Source organism: Halichoerus grypus, chromosome 9, assembly GCF_964656455.1.
Source record: "Halichoerus grypus chromosome 9, mHalGry1.hap1.1, whole genome shotgun sequence".
Classification (NCBI taxonomy): domain Eukaryota; kingdom Metazoa; phylum Chordata; class Mammalia; order Carnivora; family Phocidae; genus Halichoerus; species Halichoerus grypus.
In genome coordinates, this window is record NC_135720.1 from 112547372 (window position 1) to 112567575 (window position 20204).

General features: G+C 42.3%; 1 protein-coding gene and 1 long non-coding RNA gene across 2 annotated transcripts in view; one reads left to right on the forward strand and one right to left on the reverse strand.

Annotated features, from left to right (window-relative positions):
• Positions 1–18253, forward strand: part of SLC26A8 (solute carrier family 26 member 8) — a 77722-nt gene extending 59469 nt beyond the window's left edge. The window contains exons 10-19 of the mRNA XM_036096911.2: positions 1712–1789; positions 4165–4260; positions 5377–5483; positions 5565–5634; positions 6067–6159; positions 6267–6398; positions 10037–10408; positions 12394–12448; positions 12543–12727; positions 17549–18253. Coding sequence (XP_035952804.1) covers positions 1712–1789; positions 4165–4260; positions 5377–5483; positions 5565–5634; positions 6067–6159; positions 6267–6398; positions 10037–10408; positions 12394–12448; positions 12543–12727; positions 17549–17986 — 1626 coding nt within the window. The 3' untranslated portion in view covers positions 17987–18253. The remainder of the gene's footprint in view (positions 1–1711; positions 1790–4164; positions 4261–5376; positions 5484–5564; positions 5635–6066; positions 6160–6266; positions 6399–10036; positions 10409–12393; positions 12449–12542; positions 12728–17548) is intronic.
• On the reverse strand, positions 1449–12619 carry LOC118538742 (uncharacterized). Its single transcript, XR_004918742.2, has 3 exons — positions 12516–12619; positions 11424–11727; positions 1449–1799 (listed from the first exon to the last, which is right to left on the reverse strand). It is a non-coding gene; the product is annotated as an uncharacterized LOC118538742 (long non-coding RNA).
• Positions 18254–20204: the final 1951 nt, after the last annotated feature.

The window sequence follows — 20204 nt, forward strand, 5'->3', positions numbered from 1 at the left end:
AGCCATCAAGCATCCTCCTAAGGCACGATGCCACCAAGCATGGCCCTCTGATCCCAAAGTCCACTCCTTTGTGTGTGCAGCCAAGGGAGACACAATTATTGGCAGGCCTCCCAACCCTCTCTCTGCAGCAAATTTTATGGGATTCAGTGTCTCATTTGTACTCATTTAAATCTGGGTTTTATGCAGCTTTTTTTAGCATCTACATGTCTTTGTTTCCTTCAATCTGAAGAACTTGGAGAAAAGAAGTGGTAGGTAGGTCAAGCTTACCCAGGGACACCAAAAACCAAAACACCAAGCCAAACAGACAAAAACAAAACAAAATGAGCAACAACAAAGAAGAAGTGGTAGGAAGAAACGTCCTGATGAATTTTCCTGTGCTGATCAAAGTAGTTTTTCTATAGTGCCAACAAAGACCATCCGAAGCGAGACCCTTACACTAGATCCAGCAACAGGCATGTGTACATTGGCTGGAGGAGCTTATGGTCTCAGTTACCTGTTTCAGTTCTAAAGGGTATAAAATGTTTGTCCGTAGAACTTCCTGAATTTCAGTTGTAGTGGTCCATTTTCCTGAATCCTCCTTTCAACAGTACATCAAGTGGTGTCAGCTGCAAAGCAGCCAGGATAGGGAAAGAATGAAGTAGGAAATTGAATTCCTTGCTATTACTTTCAGTGATGCATTTATACGCAAATAGCAGTGAGCAGCGAGAGGGAATCCAGTAGGAAGGTTTTTCTTTCTTTTTTTCCACTCCTAAGAAATAGAGAGAAGAAGTCGAGAATCATTGCTGAGCGGTTCACTTAATGGTTTCACTTTGAGGGACTCCCTCAGTTCTTGCTTGTTTATGCCATTGTTCTGATTTGTGGTTTGTTTTATCTTCCCCCACACACATCCCCCAACATAGTGGGTGATTATACTGCTTTGTATCAGTTTTTATTATTAGGGGCTTAAATGACGGAGATTTATCCATGGAGGACATACTGAGTTCAAGACTATGTCCGGAGTGCCTTGAGACTGTAAAGGGAACTGTGTCGCTCAGCTTGCTCTCTAGTTGCCAATCAGAGCCACTGCATACCAAGCAACACTGAGGCCAGAGTCATCCACCCAGCTAGGATAGGACCCAGAGCTGCTATCTGCAGCCCTGACTCACATTTGTAACTTTTTTTTATGGTAATGAAGCAGAGAAAAACTGAGGAACATCAGAAATGATTATCATTGCATTTTTAAGATGGCGCTTCTAACACTGTTCGATGGGAAGCTATCCAAGCTCCAAACTGGAGAGCGAGGGGGGAAGTATTTAGTGATATGGGAAGTGGAAGGGTTGGGATTTTAGGGTGGACAGTGATGAGTCTACTAGGGCTTTTCTAGACTGTTCCAGGAGGAGTTAAAGTTGGGAGGGAATGCAAGCCCGACCTTAGGAGACTCCAGATTTCACAGCGCAAAGCTAGGGCAATAAAGATTCAAATAGCCAACACAATTTAGCACTTTTCAGAAAGGATTCATGCATTCATTCAACAAGTATTTCTTAGTGTATGCTTAGCACTTTGACAAGACCTGAAAATGTCAGTTCAACAAAAATGCACTTATGCTGGATGGTTACACTCAACTCCTTTTAAGAAAAAAATGACGCACTTCTCACCAAGCAGAAGGCCTCAGTTGCAGACAAGGACAAATACGTTCCTGATGGTCTCTCTCCAACTGGCTCTGTCTCCTCAGTTTGCATCTCTGGTAGGCGCAGGTGTGATGCTGCTCCTGATGGTGAAGGTGGGACGCTTTTTCCACGAAATGCCAAATGTAAGTAGAACTGATAAATAATTGAGTGGAGAAAGATCAGATCTCCAGATTGCATCTTGGTGGGGTATTCACCTTGTCCCCAGTGGTCACCCTGTCCTATCTCTCATCCCTTCCCTTTAAAATAATAGCATCCACCTCACAGGACTGGGAGTTCAATAAGGTAATGTTTATAACATAGAGAGAACAGTGTTGAGCTAATCGTAAGTGCTCAAGAAATATTAGGTATTATTGTTACTATTCTCATTCTCATTAATCTTCTTTTTATTGCTTCAGCTATAAAGTAAGTTTTATAAGTAAGGATTCAGTTAAAGATGACCAAAATAGACTTCAGATGCCAGAACGCCCCTCACTGACTCAGGCTTGGAAACTCATTGTGTATTCATGCCATCTGTTTTCCTAAGCCGTTTCCAGAAGGCCTTGTTCTGCGTTCATATGAACTCAATCCCCCTATTACTGCCGCTCACTAGAAAGCAGGGTCTGTTCAGGTTAAAACCCCTGTTCAGGTGGGCTGCCTCTATATACTTGCCGTTTCTTCCCTTTGCGAGAGGCTGATTGCCTTGCATCTAGATGCCAGGTGCATTCAATGATTGGCGGTCATCAATTTGTTCTCTGTTAAAATACAGATCAATGCTCAGTGACCACAATTTCCTTGTAAATTTCCTTAACGTTCCTTTCGCCATTTTTAGTTAGTACTAAGGGAGGTGGGAAGAGGTTTCATGACTGGGGGAGCAGCTTGGTTACACACTGAGGTGGCAGTCCCTAAAGCTGGAGTGGTTGTAAATGTTATCCCCATCCTTTTGAACACCTCCATCCCACCTGGTAAATACCAGGTTTCAGAAGAGCAGGACTACCTCAAGGCTCCTGCTGCCTTCTGCTCTTGTGAGTCAGAGATCTTGGAACTCAGCCCCAGAATCTATATGCATGGAAGGTGGGATTAAGCTTGTATTTATCACACAAGCTGTCCTCCGATTCCCAGCAGAAGTCATCTCCAGAATGTAGTTTCTGTAGCAAGGTGCTATAACTCTTAGAGTCTATTTTAGGAGAGCCGCTCACTAATTCACTTTGAACAGGGATTTTTTTTCTTTATAGCTAGAAGAATCAGAATTTTTTTAAAATTGCAAACAAATAAAAATCTGTCAGAATTCACTAAGGGCACTCCTGTATTATAAATACGTTGGGGACAGAACAACCCTTGCTTTGGGCTCACCATGTTATGTCACATTATTTTTATAGCATCTAGTTAGGATGTTTCTGGATGAGAAGTTGTGAACACCATCTGATCAGTGGAATAGCTGAACTGCTATAATAATGGGGCTCTATGGGTACTAAACTATGAATGATCCCTTCCTTCCTTGAGAGATTATGGATAGCTTGTTATAAAACTCTTATTGGAGTAATTGGTGGAGCATCCTGGCTAGGATCTCAACCAGTTAGCAAGGGGACCAACACAATTTTTTTATAAACATGATACACAATAGTATCTTCAATATTGTTCCAATTTTGTGTGAAAAAATATATAGCACATACCAAAATGTTACCAATGGTTATCTCTTGGATGATGGAAATTATATATAAGTCTACTTCTTTCTTTATACATGAGCATGTTTTACCTTAATATCCAGAAAGGCTACATTTTTATCATATATTGTTTTATGAAAAGATTTGCCAAAAATCTTGCAAAAACTCTATGAGGTGGAGTTTCTTTTCCTTCCCACCACATGTCCCTGCAAATTGCAGAACATTTAGAGATTCTTGACTGAAAAGAAGATGAAGATGGGAAAGAAGTGATTTCTACTGACTTCGTCTTTGCCCATCCCTCCTCTGCTGACCTACTGAGTCCACTGGTCACTGAGTAACCTCAGAAAACCAGAGTAAGCTTGGACCCAGCCATTCCTGGTGATAGGATCAGTTCTAATCCCAGGCAGAGCATAGCATATAGAGGAGAGATGGCTAGGAAAAGGCTAAGAAATGTTTGTTTTTTTGTTTTTTTTTTTTTTTTAAAGATTTTATTTATTTGAGAGAGAGAGAGAGCACATGAGAGGGGGGAGGGTCAGAGGGAGAAGCAGACTCCCTGCTGAGCAGGGAGCCTGATGCGGGACTCGATCCCGGGACTCCAGGATCATGACCTGGGCCGAAGGCAGTCGCTTAACCAACTGAGCCACCCAGGCGCCCAAGGCTAAGAAATGTTAAGCTAGTGCAGGGACTTCATGAAAACAAGAAAATGTTTCTTAAAGTATGTTAGATTCTGCTTTGAGGCCCTGATAATTTTTACATTGCTGAGTGGCATGGCTGACTTTTTTTGTGGTTCCTTTGTGAAGATTTGGGAGTTTTACCCCCGAAGGGAAAATGAAGCAGGGTTTACCTTTTCCCCATAGGCTGTGCTGGCTGGTATTATCCTGAGCAACATCCTACCCTACCTTGAAACCATTTACAACCTACCCAGTGTGTGGAGGCAGAATCAATATGACTGTGTGAGTATAGATGCACTGGCTGAAGTACGGAAGGACAGAGGGGAACGTTGGAAAGAGGGAACGAGAACAAACAAAAGAGATCAGGATGAAGGACACTAGCGATTCTTTGATAACTAATACTCTAGCTTAAAAAAGGGGGGGGGAAGTCAAGGTTATTGGTGCATGGAAATATTGAGACCTCATTCCAAAAACTATGCAAATAAAAAGGAATTAATGGCTAGAGTTAGATACAAATCTAGTAAAAAAGGTTGGTCATACATGACATAGTTGAATGACTTTTAATCCAGTTAGTGTGAACGCATTCCAGGATAGGAGGCACAAATCTTACTAAGAGAAGGCAGTGTCTTGCCAGGCAGACTAACCGATGGAGCACCCTCCTTCCATCTAGAGCACAACATAAATGGGAAACAGGAAAAAATAAAAGATGGTAGTTGTAATATCATGAGAGGGGAAGGACCTGGTAGAGGCAAAGAGACATGAAAGGGAATAGTTTTGGGATCCAGGTCCCTGAGGAGCTAAGAGAGGATGTGGTCCAGTGCAGAGGGGTCACTTCTTGGCCCAGAAGGAGGGAGAGCACTTCCAACAGGAGCGAAGAGAATGAGGGAAAGTTAAGCATGGATACTACTAACAAGTGGCAGGTGAAGGGGGAAGTAAATATTTAAGGGAGTTTGAGCCTATCTGCTCTGTGAAGATGAGTCAGGTTGGCTGCTGAGAGTGATGGAAAAGGTGGTGGGGTAAGGGCTTGAAAAGTTGTACATGATAGGTCTTAAAATAGCAACTACCATTCATTTGTTGAGTGTTCTGGGTTGCTTTAGGATCAGGATTTCCAATCTCAACAAAGCCCATAAAGTAGATATTGTCATCCCTATTTTGCACATGAGGTTTCAAGAGAGAATTGAAGAGAGAAACGACCAAGGATGCACACAGGAATTGCTAGACAGCCTTGGAACCCAATCATTTGTGATGGCGTCAGTCCATATGGCTGTAGAATTTGTGTTCTAAATTCGAGGTGTTGGGAGGGAGGGGAGGGGGAAGGGGAGTTGAGAGAACTGGTGGTTTTCTCAATTCTGCTTGTTGTCATGGTCTTCCCTTGCCCTTCTTTCCCTTTTCCATAAGGTTATTTGGTTGGTGACATTCATATCTGCCATTTTCCTGGGACTGGATATTGGACTACTTGTTTCAGTAGCTTTTGCTTTCTTCATCATCACTGTTCAGTCACACAGGTACTTTGTCTCAGGTAATAGGAGGTTGGCCATGGTGAGGTAAGGCAACTATGACCTAAAAGCAAATACATTTCCTTTCAGAACTAAGATTCTCCTCCTGGGTCAGATCCCTAACACCAACATTTATAGAAGCTTCAGTGACTATCGGGAGGTAAGACTCCAAATCAGTTCCGCTCGTTCGCCCAAAGGATGGGCTGGACCAGGCCTGCTGCTTAGTTTTTCTACAAAATCCCTTTGCTGTTGTTGGCTGTACCACAGATACACATCTGCCAAGCTGGGCAAAGGGAGGCAGGAAGGCAGAGGCAGGTGACTTAAGTAGGTAGATCCTTAGACTACAGTAGCCAGTTAAGGATCACGTCCTTTAGGGGGAAGGAGGCCAAGAAAAAGAAAAGAGCAAATGGAGGGTGAAGAAGAAAGCAGGAAAGCAGGGGGTGAAAGTGAGCGGAAAGAACTTGCTAATTCTGGCCTCTTATAAAAAAGAATACAGATTCTCCAGGGGGCTCTAGAGATTTTTTTTTTTTTTTTTTTTTTTGCTCCATAAAAGAGCTGAGAAATTGCCCTCCATTTTACATTTGTCTTGCAGGTTACAAACCTTCCTGGGGTGAAAATCTTCCAGTGCTGCAACTCTATCACATTTGTCAATGTTAATCACCTAAAGCACAAGCTGTTGAAAGAGGTGATGGCTGCCTCCCCTGCCTTTCTCCACCTGCTCCCCTCCCCTTCCCCAGGTGCCCCCTCTTTGCCCACTCACCACCTGTACGAGACCTCTCTTACTTCTCTCAGGTTGAAATGGTAAGGGTGCCTCTTAAAGAAGAAGAAGTGTTCCGTCTGTTTAATCAAAGTGAAGAAGGCTCACGGGAAGAGAAGATATGTCAGTGTTCCTGCAACTGTGATGAAGTACAGCTGTCGCCCAGGGTTAGAAACGTCTCTTCCTTTCTGCATAACATTCTCCACATTTTATAAAGACACATGCATTAGTCGTTGAAAAAGAAGAAGCAAGGAAAGAAAATTGAAACCCCCTCAGGGACTTTGGCTCTTAGGTGGGCTCTGGGGTAATTGGAAATCAAAGATTTCTACTCAGAAATGAAGACACAGGGCCCCCTCTGAGATTAAATCTTGACTTAAGTAGGTAGGAGGAGATGTTTGAGTCCCTATTCAATGGCCAGTGACTAATCTGAGCACAGAGAGTACACTCTGCCTATTGAGATTGATAGTAATACCTTAGTTATACCTATTTCTCTAACTTTTACCTGCCTGGCTTTAGATTTCTGAAAATAAGTGACTTAAAGGTTGTTTTCTAGGGGCACCTGGGTGGCTCAGTCGGTTAAGCATCCAATTCTTGATTTTGGCTCAGGTCATGATCTTGGGGTTGTGGGATCGAGCCCTGAGTCGGGCTCAGTCCTGGGCATAGAGCCTGCTTGGGATTCTCTCTCTCCCTCTCCCTCTGCTCCTCGTCCCCCCTCTAAAAAAAATAAGATTGTTTCTAATTCCAACTAAGGCAGCAGAGTCGACGTGGCTGGGGTTCTTAAGGATGTGCCAGGGTCTTCTGATGTCTGCCTGTGACCAAGGAAACGATGATGGGGAGTGGAGGGTGGATAAGTATAGATGGAAATTTTACACCATCTGAAGGTTATTTTAGCTGATGAATTACAAAGTGTTCATTATTTCCAACTCAGACTTGGTCTAAATTAATTCCCTTCGTCTAATATTTATTCCCTTTCCAAAGAGCTCATTTCTAGCTTTGGGGCCTTTCACCCAGTCTATACCTATACCTGGAGGGGAATTCTATCTACACACACACATACACACACACACACACACACACACACACACACACACATTTACTCCCCCCCGACAAAAACACCTCCTGTCCCCCTGATGTAGACACCTGCAAACACTAAGCACCCATTCTCATTCCCATATACCCTAATGGAGCATAAGTTCTACTCAACTCCCTGAAAACACCAACTTTCCTGCCAAGAGGACAGAATTACCACTCTCTCTAATTTTTGTTTCCACACTACACTGAGCATCGTAGAGGGTGTTTACAGGGCATCAGCAAATACACTCTAGAGTAGAATAGGATCACCTAGTATTTATTGAACTTCTACTCTACACCCAGAACTGTGACACTATGAAAAAGGAAAACGAATTTGAAGGGTCTCTGTCCTCAGGTAGTTCTTTTTTCTTTTTCTTTTTTATTGTGGTAAAACACATCACATAAAATTTACCATCTTAACCATTTTGAAGTATACAGTTCAGTAGCGTTAAATATATTCACATTGTTGTGCAACCATCTCTACCATCTATCTGCAGATTTTTTTTCATCTTGCAAAACTGGAGCTCTGTCCCCATTAAACAACAGCTCCCCGTTTCTTCCTCCTCCCAGCCCTGGCTACCCCCATTCTACCTTCTGTCTCTATGAATTTGACTATTCCAGATCTCTCATTAAGTGGAATCATACAGGATTTGTCTTTTTGTGACTGGCTTACTTCGCTCATCATAATGTCCTGGAGCTTCATCCAGGTTGTTCTTTTTTAAAAATGTTTTTTCATGGAAATTTTGAACATAAACAAAAGTAGAGACAAGTATAATGAGCCTCAATATTCCCACCATCCACTTCAAGATTTATCAACTCATGGTCAATTTTGTTTCATCTCTATGCTCACCCGTATATAGCCCCTCAAAATCACAAAATTATTTTGAAACAATTCATGGAATTTTATTTTATTTTATTTTAATGATTTTATTTTTAAGTTATCTCTACACCCAACATGGGGCTCGAACTCACAACCCTGAAATCAAGAGTTGCATGCTCTACTGACTGAGCCAGCCAGGGGCCCCAATACATGGAATTTTAAGTCAGACTAGGGAGATGACTCTCTATTAATGTGACCTACAAGGCTATTTCTGTATTTTATCAATCCTAAGATATATGTTCTTTTCACATCTCTGAAATTTGGATTCATTGTGTAATTGATGGCATGTCACAGTTTAATTTGCAGTGATTTGTTTTTCTTTCTTGACAATATAAAAAAGTGTGGTGCATCTTAAAATTGATGAAGTAGGGGTGCTTGGGTGGCTCAGTTGGTTAAGCTTCTGCCTTTGGCTCAGGTCATGATCCCAGAGTCCTTGGGTTGAGTCCAGCATCGGGCTCCCTGCTCAATGGGGAGTCTGCTTCTCTGCCCCTCCGCTGGCTCGTGTTTCTGTCTCTCTCTCTCTCTCTCTCATGCTTTCTCTCTCTCAAATAAATAAATAAAATGTTTTTAAAAAATTGGTGAAGTAGGACAGTCAACCATTCCACACAGTATACTGTCATGTTCAGAATTGTGTCTTTAAATTTAACAACTCTAAGACTTCAGATAAAGAAAGATCGGCATGAGTTCAAAAAGTCAGGCAAATCTCCTGGTAGCCATGGACTTGAGCTAGGCAGGAGAGAGAAATTTGGATTTAGGTCAGATGGGGAAAAAGAGGATTCCCAGTCTGTGGATAAGGTTGGACAAAGACACTGGGGTGGAAATAAGTATGGGGTCCTCTGAGTAGGAGGCTTGTCCTGGGAAGTAAGTTCAGGCAGACAACAGATGCGAGTGAATCTTGAAAGTCTTTAAGGGACAAGAGTGTGTAGAGTGGATGAGGGAGAGTAAGGGGAGGCTCTCAGAGGTCTCCTTCCACCTGAAGGACCTTGCATCTCCCCGCCACTGAGCCCATCCTCCACTGTTCCCCCAAAGGCCTGGCCTGAGGGACTCTCAAGCCTTGAGGGACACCCCTCTCCATTGAACTATAATTTATTAGCCATCCATACCACTTTTTTTTTTTGCTCTACAACATATACTACCTTGTACAGTTTTTACCTTCACATTTAATGTTTTTTAAATTTATTTCATAAGCAATATTATTAGCACAACAGAAAAAAAAGAAGAAACATCACCCCAAACTATACCACTCTAGCAAATGAACTTTTAAAACATTTTTCCATGTACCTTATAGTTCTTGTCTATCTATGTTTTTGTTTCTCCTTTGAATGGACACACAGGCAGAACCTGGTGCCTGTGACTACATGCCCATTGTATTCCTGGGACTTGGTACTGTCCTTAAGCTATGGCAGGCACTCCGGGCCTATTAGGATGAAAGGAGCAAAAGGCAAAGACAGCCCTGCTCGAGTAACTTCTATCTTCTTAAGGAAGTCTGATGAAAGATGGAGGCGTTGAGAAAGGGACTGATGGAGGAAACACTTCAAACAATGTGTTAGGAGGTGCTGGAGACAAATTAGAACCCAGGGATGAGGGGAAGGAGTAAAGCAAAGGTGATTTTAAGTCTGGCTCGCAGGACAATGAAATCATCCCTGGTACACCGAGGGAAGTTGGGAGGGAAACACTGGTGAATGTGGTTTTAGTTGTGAGCTCAAAGTGACAATGAGGTATCCAAGTGAAACCCAAGCTCCTAGTCCACGGGGAGCTTTCCTGCCAGAGAGGAAGGTGAGTCCATAGACAGAAATGGCATAGTAGCCCTCCTCTGAGCCTCCTCACTGTCCTCCCCTAACTCTGTTGTTTCAGGTTGTCTATACAGAACGATTTGAAAGTAAACAGGACCAAGACTCCTCCTCCATTAACCTGATCCGCTGCTCACGTTTCGAGAGTATGAACATGAGCCGGTCCACGTCCGATGAACAAGTACCATACCCCGTATCTTCCATGTCTCACAGAAGCCCCGGGCCAAACTACGAGGCTGTGGACAGAGCTTGGCTTTCTAATAACCCCTCTAGAAACAGCTCGATGCCCCTGCCTGGCACTGCTGAAAACCAGGGGAGGGACAGATCGTTCCTCCCCTTCTCAGATATCTCTCTCCTACCCAGCGTCCACACCATTATCCTGGATTTCTCCATGGTCCATTTTGTGGATCCACAGGCTTCAGTGGTGTTAAGACAAGTAAGTATTGAGGAGGCTTTCACAAGAGCCCTGATCCCCTCCTACCCCTACCCCTGCCTGCCCAGATCCCGATTGAATGCTGTCTGTCACGGATCAGCTGCTATGTGACTCCGGGGCCACTAGAAACTTGGACACTAAAGACAATTTAAGGTCAGCCAGAGTAAGGGGTGCCTGGGTGGCTCAGTCGGTGAAGCATCTGCCTTCGGCTCAGGTCATGATCCCGGGGTCCTGGGATCGAGCCCCGCATTGGCCTCCCTGCTCAGTGGGGAGCCTGCTTCTCCCTCTCCCTCTGCCTGCTGCTCTCCCTGCTTGTGCTCTCTCTCTCTCTCTGACGAATAAATAAAATCTTAAAAAAAAAAAAAAAGTCAACCAGATTAAAAAGAAAATGAACCACTCTGATTTATTGAACTGGGATTGGTTCTCTAAGCATGGCATATTATTTCTCAAAAACTCAAAAGTGGGAAATTTTAATACCACTGAGGCAGCAGTCTGTGCTACCCCCCCAGCCACTCCCAGTATATCCTAGGAGTTCAGATCTTTTCAAGAACAGGTCTGAATGCTATAGAAAAAAAGCACACCAAGCATCCTCCACCGTATCGCTGCTCCGCAGCACACCTTGTCAAAGACTCTCAGATGTGAAGATGTGGTAGGAGGACTCTGCAAGCCTGGGGCTGCCTTGTCCAGGACCCACAGGACCTCCCCAGTTCCTTCCTCCTTGCCCGCATCTTTGGGTAAAAAGGGCAGGGATGGCTTGTCCTTCAGAAGCTGTGTCCCTGAGTCCTGGCCTCTCTCCTCCTCTCTGGTTTCTCCAAAAGTTGTCATTCCTCTCCTTATGTGGACAGTTAGATGCACAACTAGCCATATCAGCTTTATTGTTAATGTCTCCTAAGTACAATATCTGCTTTTCAGCCAGCTTATGTCCCTCTACAGCCCTCTCTTCCACTCTTGCTCCTGTTGGTGATGGCTCAGGTGTAAACATCCTGAACACTCACTTCCTGGGTCTGACTGCACCCACCTTTTTTTTTGAGATCTACTCCTTTGGTTGATTTTCCTTCTTTTATCTTCTGATCCTTTGGTTGATTTTCCTTCTTTTATCCTCTGATCCTATCTTATCAAACCTTCTTATTCCTAAAGAACTATGATTCTCCCTTATATGAGTCCAGCTCCTCTTTGGTCTGAGGCAACAGGAAACTTCTCAGAGCAGAAAAAACTCTGGTTGGCCGTCTGTGGTTGTGTCCTCTATCCTGGCTTTGCTACCATTCGCTGTCCATCTGACCCAAGGTAGTTTAGTAAATTGCACTGGATCTTCATTTCCTCATCTATAAAACGAGAGGCTCAGAAGAAGTTAATGTTAAGGGCTCCCCCATCCAAGACATCCTTGTCTCCACCCCGTTTTCAGATTCAATTAAACTCAATGTCTTATCTTTGGGACTTTTCTGTCTTTGGTTGTGCTGCTGGGCTGTGGAGAGTAGTTCTGAATATGAGCCTCAGGATTCCTGAATTCCATTCTCTATATGTCACTTGACCGTCTCTGGGCCACTTTTTTTTTTTTCCTCCTCTGCTCAGTGAACTGCAGGAAGAAGGGGGTCACATGCATACACTAAGCAATAATACCAAGATCTGGCTGTTCCTGAGGGCTGTGCGGTATGTCCCCATCACACCTGCGCCTGTCTCTCCTAGCACTGTGCTCAGGAGCATTATTTCTTTATGTGAACTGTTCCCCACCTGAGACCATGGGCAACCCTCCCTCTCACTCCCCACCCCACATGAGAACATCTGATTCTCTTTCGTATTCCCAGCACTTTAGACATTTCCTGGCATATGGAAGTCCACTCATCCAATGTTTGTAGAGCTGAATTGGAATGCAGAGGTACATATACTCCAGACAAGTGAACGACCAAAGGGGTATTAAAACTTAGCTAATCAGAAGGCCCGTTCCTAGTGAGCATGAAGATAACTAACGCTGATTTACTCTCTCCTCACAGATGTGCAATGCTTTCCAAAATGCGGACATTTTGGTACTCATTTCAGGGTGTCACTGTGAGTACCCCTCACCCTATGAGAGGGCTATTGGCACCCCGAATGCCCTGCTACCCAGGTGCCTGACCTTGTGCGCTCTGGGTTCGGTTTGTAGCTTCTGTGGTCAGGGCCTTTGAGAGGAGCGAGTTCTTTGGCGCCGGCATCACCAAGGCCCAGCTCTTCCTCACCCTCCACGACGCCGTGCTGTTTGCCTTGTCGAGGAAGTTTCCAGAGGCATCCGAGTTGAGCATGGACGAGTCTGAGACCGTGATACAGGAAACCTACTCAGAAACAGACAAGGTTGGATGATGTGCAGCATCCTTGTGGGGGGTGAGCAGGGGGAGACACTTGATTGAGCAGAGATGAGCAATGGCCAGGAAAGTTTTCTGAGTATGGCTGTGCCAAATTTTGGGACATTGAAGGGCTCCCTTACCAGTTGGTAAATAGCAGTGGAACTGAGTCCCAGGGTCTCCCCACTGCCGTGGCATCTGGGTGCCATTCAGGATCCTTTCCCAACTGAAGAGAGTGTTACCCAACACAGCAGAGGTCTCCAGGATCCTTTTACAGCTAGCTTGGTTAGTGCCAGTGCCATCCCAGTTACTGAATATTTTAACCAACTGAGCCACCCAGGCGCCCGCCAGTTACTGAATATTTTAAATATCTCCCCTAGCTGTACCTTTAGAATCCATCCCTACACCACCTTTAGGATGAATAATAGAACTGATGGACTAGCAGAGGTAAAGATCTGACAATCTAACACTTTGGCTCTTATTTACACTGGGAGTAACATAAGAGTTACTCAACCTGACAAATGCAAAGGAGAATGATCTATAAGCCAGAACTTTTAGCCATTTATTAATACTAAGTAAAGACCTGGGCCTATTTCAGTGTTTTTAAATCAGTGTCTGTGAAAGTTAAAGGTATCCCCTTGCCCCCCGCTCAAAGAAAAGGAAATTAAAATACAGATGGGCACCAAATATTATCTAATGACTAGAAATTATTTTTTAATTAAACCCCTGATTCTTTGACTTAATTCATTTTAATAATGTTTGAATTTTTTATGACAAGAGTCATAAGAGTAATAAGTTTTTTTGAACACTTGAAGAAGTAAAAGATATCCAAGCTTGTAAAACACGGCCTTTTTTTTTCTTTTTCTTTTTAAGTAAACTCTGTGCCTGATGTGAGGCTTGAACTCACGACCCTGATATCAAGAGTTGCATCCTCTAAAGACTGAGTCAGCCAGGCACCCCACTTTCTTTTTCTTTTTAAAGTAATGTATTTCCCTTGCTTATTGATAATTCTCACAGGTTATGTGCCTCTGCTTATCCAGAACAACTTTTTCCTCAATGGACATATTTTTTCTATTCTGCTCTATACTCCACTCCCATCTATAAAATCATAGAGTCACAAAGCCTTTCAGTTGGAAGAAACCTCGGAGTGTTTCAGGTTTATCCCTACATGGAGCAACAATTCTCTTAACAACATTTCTGACAGAGGTCCTCCTGCTTATGCTTAGAGATTTCCTGTGGCTCTCAAAATTTAGTACACATCAGAATCACCAAAATATGCTGTTAAAACACGGACTGCAGATTCTTCTGTGCCCCATATCCCCTGAATTTCTGATTCAGTGGGTCTGGGGTAGGGCCTGAGAATTTGCATTGCTAACAAGTACTGGTTAACGCTGATACTACTGATACAGAAACCACATTTTGAGAACCACTGCCTTAGAGATTCAACGTCCATCTTTCACTGTCAGTCTAGTGTGCCTGGTAATCTTTGGGTGTGTGCCAGACATTGTATTTAGAAAATGTTTATAAAAATAATTTGGGGCCCAGGATGATATTTTTTTTCTGGAAAGAATTTGATTGTTTTGCCAAGTACCTGGAGGCACTAGCGATTCAGGTTAACTGATCTGATTTTAGGACTTGAGGTGTTCTAGGCCATCCAGATGACCCACAGCCCAGCCGTGGCTGCATGCCACAGCCCCTCCCTTGGCAGACCCTGGAATGCAACTTTGGCAACTCGTAAGCCCTTAAAGTTGTCAAAAGCACTGCTCTGTATCTATGTGTCAGTTCAAAATCATCAAATACCTTCTACAAAACTGGTCCCAAATGCCAGACTCACCTCTGTAGATTTTCACCTTTTCCAAATCTTGTCCTGGTAGTTCTTCATGATATTTGTTAGCTTTGTAGTGTCTTCAAGCAGACGTTTCAAAATATTTTACCCAGCTCTTGTGGCTGTCCTCAGTAGGAGGTCTGAATTATGTAGTCTGCCTTTACTCTAAGTGAAATTTTCTCTATTTTATTTATAATTATGATATACTTGGCAGATTTGCTTTACATATTACATTGTCTTTCCTATATTAACCTTTTCTTATTTTCCATTTGCCTTTTGTTTAGAATGTCATCTCACTTAGGAAATAAATTGTATTTTCTTCTAGATTTTTATGTTTTAGCTGTTTATATATTATACTCTTTAATCTAGTTAGAATATATTTCAGTGTGTGGTGTTAAAGAGTAATCTTTATTTCTTATCTGTACAGCAAACCATTCTGAGCTAACTCATGTACTGGATAAGCTATCTTTCCTCCACTGATTAGAAATGCTATTTTTATAAAATATTGCATTCTTATGAAAACTGAAGTCTATTTCCAGCTTAGTGTTTTCACTGTTGAGTATAGTTTCAATACAGCTTTGTAATACATTTAGCATTTGGTTAAGAAGTCATGTGTCACCAGTCCTCTATTTCAAAATCTGCTAAGTCATTCTCACCAATTTATTCTTCCAAACAAACTTTTAAATCTTTTGTCAGCACCCCAACTCCGCCCCCCAAAAAGGATCCCACTCAAATTCTCATTAGAATTGCATTAAAAATATAAAATAATTTGACAAGTGCTATCTTTACAGTATTTGTTCTTCCTATCTAGGAACATGGGCTGTTTTCACATTTATTCAGTCTTTTTAAATGTTGCATTCATAGTAAGATTTTGTGATTTTCCTTATACAGACAAATTCTAAATACTTTATACTTTGTTTTAGACTTTTATTGATTTTTTTAAATGAACATTCTTTTTCATTATATTTTCTACCTGGCAATTGCTAGCCTATGGGAAACCTATTGATTTGTATAAAATTATTTGGCCACCTTTGTGACTCCTTTTATTAGACCTAAGAGGTTTCATTGTTAATTCTCTTGAGTTTTCTAAATAGAAAAATATTTTCTACAAATAATATAAATACCTTATTTTCCAATTGTCAAAATGCTTATTTTCCAATTGTCAAAATGCTTATTTCAGTATCATATATTATGGCATTAGCTAGATCTCCCAGAACAATATAAGTAATAATGGGCTGTCTTGTCTTACTCCTGAATTTTATGAGAAAAACTTCTTATGTATCTCTATTAAGGATAGTGGTAACTGTTGGCTTAAGATAGACATCATATTTATTCTGTTTTTATTTTTTTCATTTTTTTTATTATGTTATGTTAATCACCATACATTACATCATTAGTTTTTGATGTAGTGTTCCATGATTCATTGTTTGCATATAACACCCAGTGCTCCATTCAGTATGTGCCCTCTTTAATACCCATCACCAGGCTAACCCATCCCCCCACCCCTCTCCCCTCTAGAACCCTCAGTTTGTTTCTCAGAGTCCATAGTGTCTCATGGTTCGTCTCCCCCACCGATTTCCCCCCCTTCATTTCTCTCTTCCTATTATCTTCTTCTTTTTTTTTTTTTAACATATAATGTATTATTTGTTTCAGAGGTACAGGTCTGTGATTCAACAGTCTTACACAATTCACAGCACTCACCATAGCACATACCCTCCCCAATGTCTATACTCTGTTTTTAAAAAGTATTTTTCTAGTTTACTAACATCCTTATCAGGACTTATATTAAGACTTGGTATTGAATATGTCAAAATTTTTTTCTGACATCTAAGCTAGGAAGCCTAGGAGAGGAGCAAATTCTACTTTGGATGTATTAAATTCAAGATGCCTGGTAAACATCCAAGTGGAGATGTCAGAATGGAAATGGGTATATGAACGAGCAGATCAGGGGAAGGGTTATAACCAAGAAGTCATTGGCACATAGATAATAATGAAAATATGGGACTAAATAAAATTGCCTATGAAGGAGTGTAGGTGCAGAAGTTCCCAGGATCGAGCCCTGGGGTTTACCAACATTTAGAAGTCCAAAAGAATTAGAGGAGACAACAAATAGACCAGAAAGAAGCAACCAGGAAGGAAGGAGGAAAAGCAAAAGAGTGTCATATGGCTGAAGAGAAAAAATTGTTTCAGAAGAGGTGAAAGTTGTTAATTCTATGGAATGCTTCTGCAAAGCTGATTCACCAAGCCTGTGGGGCATCTGCTATGTGACAGGCTCAGTGCCTGGTACTGGGGTTATCGAAAACCAGGCACTGCCTTACCTCAAGGAGCTTAGAGTCTAATAGGGGAAATAGATTTGTAAATAAATAAGGCAATACATTATTGGCACTGTGATAGAGGTGTGAGTGAGGTATAGTTGGAACGCAAAGGAAGCTATGATCCTGGTTGGTCATCTTTGATCTGAATTTGGAACGGTGAATAAGTGTATGTGGACAAGGTGGAGAAGGACAAGGCAGGCACAGGGAGCAGCATGAGCAAAGGTAAGCAGAAGTCAGACATCTTTGGTTATCTTTAAGGCTAGAGCAAAGGGTGGAGACTACAGATGTGGATAAAGCTAAAGAAGATGGCAAGAGGCAAGGTCACAAAGGGCCTTACGTGCCCTGCCAAAATTACACTAGGGGTTGGAAAGACAAGTAAGATCAAGAAGACAAGATGTTTCAGAATGCTGCCAAGACCACTGCTGTTTTAATGGTTGACCATGAAATCCAGGCTAGCTAGGAGAGCCAAAGAAATCAGAAGTTATGATTAATAGAGCCTGAAGAATAGGGAGTAAACAAGGAACTGGCGGGTGCAAAGATGAAAAGCAGATGTGAGCCAGAAATATTTTCTACTTTGCCAGGAACTCATGATTTCTCGTATCTTAAGTCCTATTGTATTCTGAAATTCCTTGACTGTTCAAAAGTTAAATTTAATTGGAAATTTTAACCCATCTAATTGTGTGTATTTTAGAATGGAGAGTCAGGACATAAAATGAACCGCAGTCTTCTAGATGTCTCCAAAAACATAAATCCAGACTACACCATGGTTCAGGAACCAATAACAGGGGAGGAGTTGGAGCTAGACCTGGAGCTGGAGCCCACACTGGAGTCAGAACAAGAAGCTGGGCTGGACCTAGAGCTATACCTGGATCATGAGATGGAGCCTGAGTCAGAGTTAGAGCCTGAATCTGAGCTAGAGCCTGAATTGGAGCTCAAGCCTGAGTCTGAGTCCAAACCCAGACCAAGGGCTCATACTTATCCTCGGCAGCAGTACTGGCCTCTGTATCAGTCCATGCCTCCCAGCTCCCCAAGTCAGGATCGGCCTAGGACACAGTCATTGGAGAGGAGGCATCAACATAAGAATTCATATTCACCCAAGGGCAATAAAACTGTGGATCTTAGGAAATGAACTGGGAATAAGGAGTCAGATTCCCTTGGCAAATCCTCCTTGCCCGAATGGGTTCACTTGGTCAGAAAACCTAGCAATTCTTGTTTTGGGACCCTCCATCTGCTGGCTTCTTGCTTGCTCAGCACTGGGATCTCACTCCCAGATCACAATACTAAATACCAAGAATTATCTCTGAATTCCCTATCTAGGCTTACCTCATTTCACCTTCAGCAGATATTCTAGTGAAAGATTTCCTTCTTTGCATACCCCATACCTCTGGGGATATTGTCCAACCATCTCTAGCTTACTCCTTTCATCTGTTTCCCTTTCTCCAAAGAGATGAGGCTCAAATAAAATATATAAATCTACTTACATTTGGACCTTTCCTTCATCTTTTCCCTTCTTTGTATCCTGTATGCCTAAGGAAATATTGGGTGGGAGAAATTCCAGAAGTGGGTGGACATGGTGAAGAAGAGATGAGCAAGAAAAGGAAAAACTGGGTAGCACTTGTATTTTATATGCAACGTATCTTCACTGCACTGATGGTGGAAATGCAGAAATAGGTAGGTTAAGCTAGGCCAGCCCGTGAGGCTTGGAGCACAAAGAATTGTTAGGCTGAAAACAATTTTGCCATCACTCCAAAGTCAGGATCTTATCCAACCACTGTTTCAGAAGACCAGTCAAGCTGTACCAACTGATGAGAATGTTAGCTTATAGAAGTATTAGAGCTCTCTTTGGTATTCAGATTCACATTCACCACTGCTGCTTTCTTACAAGTTTTTAAGGTACAAGCAATCTAAAATCTGATTCTTGGTGGACCGAACTTAAAAGTCTGTGACAGACACAAACCTCTTAGGAATTGGAAAAGTCAGTCATTACTAGTTTGGTCCAAATCCATGCAAAAAAATTCCCACTCCCCTGTTAAAAAATATCTAGTATTAAGCTGTAAGCAGAAGAGAAATAATGGGCCCCTGGGCAAAGGTATATGGAATCCTGAATTTTATTTTCCGCTTGATAAACAAGATTCCTCTTGCTTGGGTACTCAATTTCTCTCATCTGTTAGGTAAAAGAAATTCTTGTTAAAATATAGGTGTCTCTTATCACAGAGATGACATGTGCAATCACTCATTCTACATTCACTAAGCATCTGCTCCATGCACACCCCAAACTGTGGGGTAGATAGAACGATATTAGCCCTACTTTACATGCTTAAACTGAGACTCAGATAAGTTTTGTAACTAGCTCAAGGTCATATACAATTGTACCCTAAAAGAGGTGGGAGCCCACATCACAAGCTTCATTTGTTCATGTTTACTCAATACATTTATTGAGTACTGTATGCCAGGTACTGTCCCAGGTGCTGAAGATACAAGATGAGCAGAATAGATGACAAAAATAATTATCAATTGTGGTAAGTACCTTGAAGGTAAAATATAGGAAAGTCTGAAGACATACATCAGGAAGGCCTGAACCTATCTCGGGTGTCAAGGAAGTCCTCCCTATGGCAATGACCTATGACCTGGCACCCGAAGGATGAGTAGGAGTTAGGCCTAAACCAAGTTCCAATGACTGCTAGGAGGGCAGAGCCAAATGGGAGACCAAGAGTGGTGACCATGGGTAAGTACAAAAGCTAGGCACCCAGGAACACAGCCAGATGGAGGCTAGTGGTAATTGCTCTGGCACCAAGGACTTAACCAGAAACTGGGTCGAACTCAGAATGAATTGTCAAGGTGGCAGGGACAGACATAGAAATTTGTCAAAACCAAGAAAATACTTCACACTTAAAACAGGAGACTAGAAAGTACATGGAGAGCCCGGTTTCTGTGGGCTGCCGCCCTCTCACACCAGCTGCCTTGTATTGTCACATTTCCATCAGAGGAAGGTCTTTAAACTTGGAATCAGTGGCTTCTGATACTTGGGCAGCAAGTGGTAGAGTTTAGACTCTGGTCCTTTCTGCTGCAACTGCACCAAATCTTGCCTTTGGTACGTGACCTCAGAAGGACCCAACGAGGTGCTTGGATTACAGTCTATCTTTCACATCCATCCTTTCCCAAAGTAGTAAGATAAATGAAAATGGTTAATTGATTGTAAATAGTACAGCATTAAAGAAAATGTAAACTGAGTAACAATTCAAAGGCTGAATCTTCTTCCAAAATGCAAATCACCTGCAATTCTAAGACATTTCAAACCTTATAAAATACTATGGTTCGGGTTGCTTAGCTCACTTTTCATACCATGG